This window comes from Pterocles gutturalis, unplaced genomic scaffold (genome assembly GCF_000699245.1).
Source record: "Pterocles gutturalis isolate BGI_N339 unplaced genomic scaffold, ASM69924v1 scaffold31272, whole genome shotgun sequence".
Lineage (NCBI taxonomy): Eukaryota > Metazoa > Chordata > Aves > Pterocliformes > Pteroclidae > Pterocles > Pterocles gutturalis.
The window spans coordinates 23,513-31,187 of record NW_010114370.1 but is presented as its reverse complement, the minus strand read 5'-3'; the positions used below and the strand labels follow the sequence as shown (position 1 = coordinate 31,187).

The 7,675-nt window shown below is 48.4% G+C and overlaps 1 protein-coding gene across 1 annotated transcript; it reads left to right on the top strand.

The window, feature by feature from the left end:
- The first annotated feature begins 355 nt into the window (after positions 1-355).
- KLF10 (Kruppel-like factor 10) lies at positions 356-2,729 on the top strand. The gene is made up of 3 exons (XM_010074798.1): positions 356-586; positions 678-1,575; positions 2,470-2,729. Exons 1-3 carry the CDS (start codon positions 356-358, stop codon positions 2,727-2,729), a joined length of 1,389 nt encoding a protein of 462 aa, XP_010073100.1.
- The last annotated feature ends 4,946 nt before the right edge of the window (positions 2,730-7,675 follow it).

The following is a 7,675-nucleotide window of genomic DNA, read 5'->3' as shown; positions in this document are numbered from 1 at the left end:
TTTTTGTAAAGGTTTTTGTTAAGCTTTCAGACCCAACACTTGTAATATGAAATAACTTAAAATGTTGCTTAAGATTTGTGGGGGGGAGTTCTTTTGTCTCAAGAAAATAATTAGTCTTCCCTAGATGGCCAGATTTCCCCACTAACAACTTTGTAAAAATAGTATATAAATAAGACAGAGGGCAGAAAAATACAGGCATACCCCCCACATGACCAAGCATATTTATCTTGCACAGGTTGCTTTGTTTGGGGTTTTTTTGGCCTTCTTATAACTAACTGCAAAATATTCAAACTTTGCATCAGGTTTACACTTTCCTTTTTTTTTTTTTTTCCTCTGACCAAAACAGGGGGAAGAAATGGAGATGATGACTGAGAAACAGAGAGATACTAGGTATTTCTGGAATAATACTCCTCAAAAAAGTGATTATGAGGCTGTAGAAGCCCTTATTTCTATGAGTTGCAACTGGAAATCAGACTTCAAAAAACATGCAGATATGAGACCTATAACTCCAGCATCTGATATGTCAGAAGAGAGTGACGAGACTTTGCTTCCTGGAGCGGCGGATTTTAATGCGATACCAGCATTTGTAAGTTTTTGAATTTGTATGTATGCGTGCTTGGTTTTAATAATTTGTGTGGTGACACGCTCCCCCTTACTGTGTCTCTCTCTCCACACAGTGCCTGACCCCCCCCTACAGCCCTTCTGACTTGGAGATGTCGCAGGTGGTCCATCCGGGGGCATCTGTGCCCGCTGCAGCGCTGGGCAAGTCCCTGGCTGAGGCTGCCAAGCCTCTGGCCACACCTCGGAGAGAGGCGGAGAGGCCTCCAGCAGCCGGGCCTCTGAAGGCTCAAGTGACAAGTGTTATCCGCCACACGGCTGATGCCCAGCTTTGTAATCGCAAAACCTGCCCGGTGAGAACAGCCAGCGTGCTGCAATACCAGGACACTGTTTTGAGGGAAACAAACAGTAAACAGAACGCTGAAGCAGAACAGTCAATGTGTTCAGCTGCGGTGTCAAGCAGAGCCAGCAATGAGAGCAGCGAACTGCTGGTGGCAGAAGGAAAAACCACAGAACCAGCTGTTGGTCCAGTGCCCTTGGCAAAGGGCTCAGCCAGCAGACGTCAGCCTGTCCCTGGGTCAGCGCAGCAGTCAGCGGCGGTGGCACCACCGTGCCCTGCCCAAGGCGGTGGAGCCCCCCCTGTGCCAGTGATTTGCCAGATGGTCCCGCTGCCCGCAAACAACAACGTTGTGACGGCTGTAGTGCCCAACACCGCGCCAAGCCAGCAGCCAGCTCTCTGCCAGCCCATGGTCTTCATGGGCACCCAAGTTCCCAAAGGTGCAGTTATGTTTGTTGTTCCCCAGCCGGTCGTGCAGAGCACAAAGGCTCCCATTATTAGTCCCAATGGCACGAGACTCTCTCCCATTGCCCCTGCTCCTGGCTTTGTACCTTCTACAGCAAAAACCTCTCCTCCGGTTGATTCTTCAAGAATAAGAAGTCACATTTGCAGCTACCCAGGATGTGGGAAAACGTACTTCAAGAGCTCCCATTTGAAGGCTCATGTCAGAACACACACAGGTTGGTCACTGTTGCTGGATGTTAAAAATTAATGTAAACCATGGCTGTATGGACAACTGGTTAAGGTTCTAGCTGTTACCAGATTTGTTCATGGAACAAATTGTGGGGCAGCAGTGAAATACTTTTTTTGCCAGTGTGCACTATAATGCTGCCTAATCTCTGACAGGAAATCTCCCGGAGGGGAAGTTGACTCAGCAGTTTGTTTGTGCTGGACTTGCTTCATGTCAGAAGGTGTTCCGTAATGCATCTGGCGAGTGTGGAAGCCAGGCCCTGCCCAATGTACAGTATGCTTTTCCAGAGTTAAAGGCGCCTCATTAGGCTTCTCACCGAGAATGCCTTTGTCAGAAGTCAGGAAAACTTAGAGATTCTTTTATGAAAGAATTTAAGGTTTCATTCCAAACTATTCCTGCCTTTGTTATTTTAGAGTAACTTCTCCACACCTCAGCTCTTAATTGCAGTAGCAGAAAGAGTCACGTGTATTTTCCTGTGGGCTCACAGTGCACTGCCAGAGCTCTGTTGTGCAAAATGTTAGTACAGGTTGTGTTGCGGGGGGTAGTTCTGGGCACGCTGAGTCGTCGTAAGCTGCAGTTCATGTGGAGCTGAGAGTTAACATCAGCTGTCTTGGGACTTAAAAAGCGTCTCAAACTATTTGGTTCCAGAGAATTGTTAACCCTTTGTACTGCTTAGCCTTGATGATAGTGAGTCTGCATGTTTAAATATTGGTATATAAACAATTTTTCACATTTGATATCTATAAAAATTATGTAGATTTTTGCCTCCACTGTCATAATAGAAACTTTTCTTTTAAAAAGTCAAATCCTGCCAGTCAAGGCAGTAGTGTTGCTTAGTTAGTACTCATGGGTTTTTTTTCTTTGTCATTTTTTTTTCTTTTAGGAGAAAAGCCATTTAGTTGTAGTTGGAAAGGCTGTGAGAGAAGGTTTGCACGGTCTGATGAACTGTCTCGCCATCGCAGAACGCATACTGGGGAGAAGAAGTTTGCCTGCCCGATGTGCGAGCGGCGGTTCATGCGGAGCGACCACTTAACGAAGCACGCGCGTCGCCACTTATCGGCTAAGAAGTTACCAAACTGGCAAATGGAAGTGAGCAAGTTAAACGATATTTCTGTGCCGCCAACATCTGCGACTGCGCAGTGAAATGACTTAATCTGAAGACGGTGGAATTAACTGTTGTCGCTGGGATACGCCAGATAAAAAAGGCTTTTGGTCCCAGTCTGTGATTCTCCTGCACCAGCTGCTGATGGCAGCGCAGCAGAGAGGCAAAGGCAGCCTGTGCTCGGTCACAAAAAATGTTGCTGGGAGAACCTGTGGCTGGCTGGAATAGCAGGTGTCTTTTGCACTGGTAAAGAGAGAGAGAAAGGGAAGGCTCTAGAGCAGAGCAGCACACGTCGTGCAAGTTTTGAATTTTGCAAATTGTTCATATATACTCTAGATCAGTCACGTGTCAGTGTTACTGAAGGTTTGCTGCTGATGCTCAAGACCAACTCCGATTTTAACTTTCAGTTGTCAGTCTTCAGTACAGCACAGACTAGGAAGACAGCGATGTACAGGCGCAGGCTTGAAAGCCCAGAACGCAACTGCGTAAGATAATCTAAATCAGTTTTCCTCCTTCTGCCACCTTTGCTTGGTAGGAATTGTAGGAATTTTTTTCCTCCTATCCATTCTCTGGCCCCATCATAAGCAACTATTTGGTGCCAGACTCCTGCAAGTTTTACACCTCTCCTCCCACATGGGATATTTAACACACCCAGCTTTGTACAGCTGTCTGGGAGGGCTTGGGATGGGCGTTGAGGGGCACCACGGGGGCAGCTGGAGGGTGAGAACGTTCCTGAATCCTCATTAGCTTTGTAATGTTTTCCCAGCTGCTTTGGCAAGCTTTGTGATTATTACAATTGGTTGTACCTGGGCATCGTAGGATGCTTCTGCTTTTGTGTTGCTTACGGTTTCCTTTATACCTTCTCACAATTCTGGACCGCTGCGTTTTCCATAAATGCATACAGAGCACTTTTAAGAGAAACATTGTAAACTACTCGGGTTGATTAAGGAAGAAAACCAAGAATCTTAGGCTTCTTGATCATGTTATTCTTTGAAAGACAGTTTATACTAAAAATGAAATGGATATATTATGTATTGTATTAAATTAGGAAGTTGTGATTTGAAAAGTAAAAGGAGGCAGTAAAGACACCGGCCTAGAATTTAAACTGTAGCTTTTGTGACAAATGCATCAACTTTCACTATTTCTATTTTATCATGTTATGTTGAGGACACATATCAGAAAGTAAACAGTTTGAAAATAGTGTTTTAGATATGCTTTTTGTGACTACTTCAAAGATTTGCACATTTCTTATGTTGTACTTTATACTTTGTTTACAATAAAATGAACTTTCTTTAATATAGACGTCTCTCTTTTTTTAATTCATAGCAGAACGTATCCCTTTGCAAGGAAAATAACCTCAAAACAAAGTACGGTGTCCATTAATATGTGTCCTGATCAATGAAACACTATCTCTTATTTTTTTAAGCTCTATAAAGCCCACAGCAGTGGAATTTTGAGTTTGTGCTTACTACTCTTGAGTCTCTCTTTTGTTGTGTGTTTTTGTTTTTTTTCCTCCCCGCTCTCCATCCCCTTTTCTCAAGCATCCAAAGATAAATGTACTTCTGCGGGCCATTCCCGGGGGGGATTCGGGTCCCCCTGGGGCCAGCCAGAACCAGCGCTGGTGCAGAGATGGGCGCTGCTGTCACCGTTCCCCCAGCAGGTATCTGCCTGCCCCCTTGGGCTCCCTCCTTAGAGCTGTCTCCTGCAGGGAAGGGGGGGTTTTACCTTCGGGGGGCAGGGCAGTGGGGTCTCTGCCTCCTGCTGCCGCTGCCCATGCGCAGGGGGGGCCGCTCAGCCCCCCCCCCCGCGGTGCCCTGCTGCAGGGATCCCCCCGGTTCCCAGCTGCCTGGTTGCTGAGTCACTGTCCCCTGCCCTGCGGGTGCTTGGGGCAGGGACACTCCTTACCCTATCCTGTGTGACGCAGTGCCCTGCCGAGGAAAAACCTGAGTCATTGCCTTTTCTTCTTGTTCCAGGGGGAACATGCCATCATAGCCCACAGAAAAAGAGACGCTTCCCAGGAGTGCGAGTCCTGCTCCACCATCTTGCTTCAAGGTGTTTGACATTACGATAAAATATCTTAACAGCTCTGGCTCTGAAACCCTTCCACGTCTGTGACTAGCCGTTGGGCTAGGAAGCCGGGTTCCCTTGCCAGCTCTGCCTGGCACACTGAACCCCAAATCCAGGTTTGTGCCATGGCCCCACATAAGGAGGGCATGAAGAAAGTGCCACCCCCACTGTTAGGGGCTTTGAACCCCCTCTCGCTCAGCAGGGAGCTGAACATCAACCCAGCTTCAGGCGAGTGCTCTCACACTGTGCAACAGAAGGGGAAGAAGGGAGTTTCTGCATCGTGGCCATCTCTGCCACCTGTGTTTTCTGAAGCAAAAGCAGCTGCTGGTGGTTTTTGTGTGGCACCCAGCTCTGGAGGTGTGCATGGGGCATGTCCCCAGGGCACCCGCTGGTGGCATCGCTGCGGGGGGGGCTGCAGAGGAAAGCCTCTTTCTGGCATTGCAGTGAGCTACATAAAATACAGTTTCTCGCTCTCGATGCAGAATTTAACAGTAAGAAGTGCACTTCTGACCAGTTCCAGACAAAGGCAGAGCTGTAATTGGGAATTTACCTCACATACTGGTTTTTAAAGCTTAACCATGGAAACCAACTGGAAATTAAACCAACCGCTGGGGGGTTTAATTCAAGTCTCATCTGAAAAATGTAGTTGACATTATTAGCCACCTTTTCAATGCTGACTTTACTGTGCAATCCAATTGTATTGCATAGTAGGAAACGTACATTTTATTAATTTTCTCCAGATTTCTGTGAATAATTAGGGTTTCCTTACCAAAACCATACCTGGTATTTTGTCCTCCTGCTTGGGTTTAATGATGAAGCCAAACAGAAATGCAAACCCAAATGCTCTCAGCAAACCCCCCTAGTGATTAACACTTGTTGGTTAACACCTGGATGCCAACACTGGCGGCTGCTGGCGGCGGGGGGGGCTGCCGGGGGGGCCGCTGCTGTGCAAACACCCGGCTCCGGGGAGCCGAGCTGAAGGGACCCAGGAGATCAGCGTGTATTCTTGGAAGCAGATTTGGGAAGTCTCTACAAACCTTCCACCTTGCTGCTGAGCCCTGATCTCTGAAGGGATGCGCACACACGAAAATGGATGCCACAGTGGTGACATCGGTCACCGGTGAGACCGGGGTCTCACAACAGGTTGTCTTGGGAAGGGAGGGAGCGAGCCCCCATCTGCAAAGTGAAGTGACGTAAACTCCTTGCTGTGGGGCACTGGGGGAGGTGGGGGACCATTCTGGGGGGCAGAGTGGCTGCCTGCCCTGGGGGTATCGCAGCAGCTGGCTCCTGGCTCAGGAGGACGTGCTGCGGGGCTCGGGGTCTGGTTATCCCACCCCCTGCCTAAACCAGCAGGGCTAAGCGATGGGACTCGGCGGTGCGGGAGCACCCGGCACGTGAACCCAGTGTGCCTTTGCCAGTAACGGGGGGGAAGGCTGGAAAAATCAAACATTTTCCCTTGTGGTTTGGAGAAGAATAATTTCCATTACAGCAGGAGTATTTGTGGGAGGCTTAGATGCTCTGTGAGTGAACTAATATGTATTTTAAAAGGAGTCCTGAGCTGGAGCAGCTTGTCTGGAGACAAGAACCAGGCCAGCCTGCCTCCCCATCCCGCCTGGAGAGCTTGGCTTTCCGAGGTTTCTCCTCCCGAGCTTTGCCATCCAGCGGTGCTATTTCAAGACCCCCTTCACCAGGCAGCGCTGCGGTCCTGGCAGGGGTACAGCCTCGGTGCCAGGGTGGGTGCTGCGGTGCGGACGAGGCACTGCCCCAGGGCCGAGGGGAAGGGATTTGGCATCAGGAGACCTGCACACCCTCTGCAGAGGCACCAGGTATTCCCCTGGCAGCTCCCTATTTTTACTGTAAATAGATGATTCATTTGTCTGCTTTGGCAACAAACTCAGATCACCAAGGAAACACTTGCAAGCTGTCAGAAAAGTTAGAGCACAAAATCAGGTCAAGAGAAATGATGAATGAATGAATATGTGCGTTACGGGCTGGAGAATTATCTGCTCTGTGCCACAGACTTACCGTGGTGGGGGGGCAGATAGTGTTCAGCCAGAACAAATGTTTTTGGAATATGTCTTCTGATGTCATTGTATGTGTCACACGGAGCTTCCATGTCTTTTCTAGGGATATGGGGATCTGGAACACTTTCTGTTGGCACCAAAAGGAAATGCGATGCTTTAGCCATAAGAAAACAACAGCAAAACACAGCTTTAACCATCTCGTTATATCCACAAGAAGATGGAGGCTAAACTTGCTAACGCACTTGCTGTGTTGTGATATAAATCAGGTAATAATAATAATAATACAAATGCATTTAATAATTTGGAAGCTTTGTTAGGGTACCACCTTTTTGATGAAGCTTTATACTTGCTTGTGTATTCTACCCTGAAAGTCAAGTTAATTGTCCAGTGAAAAAAATGCTGCTGTCACTGCTAGTTCAACTACTTGGAAGGTTTCAGTGGATGCCAAGGTGCTTGCATGGCAACAACTTCCCAAACAAACCCATGCAGCAGCCGTGGGGAATGCCCACGCGCTACCAGCTGCGGCGAGGCTCGAGCACACCCTGCCTTGGCTAAATATCCCCCAGGGCCTCTGCAAAACTTCCATGGCTTTGAATATCTGAGGCAGACAGCGTCTCCTCTCTGCCCAGCTCGTCTCCTGACGTTAATAAAACCCCCATCGTGCAAACAACAAAGCAGCTCCCCTGACCACCCACCAGCCGTGATGCAGCGTCGCCAGTTGTTGCAAATCAGAGAAGCTGCCACTAAATAAAAAGGCATTTAGAAGCCGCAGCATCGCAAGAGAACAGCGCAGCCATCTTCAGACGAGCTATGCAATCAGCTTAATGAGGACATCGTTCTGGATCGGCTGCAATCAGTATTCATCGGGTGATCCTGGCTAAGGGGGAGGGGGTGCG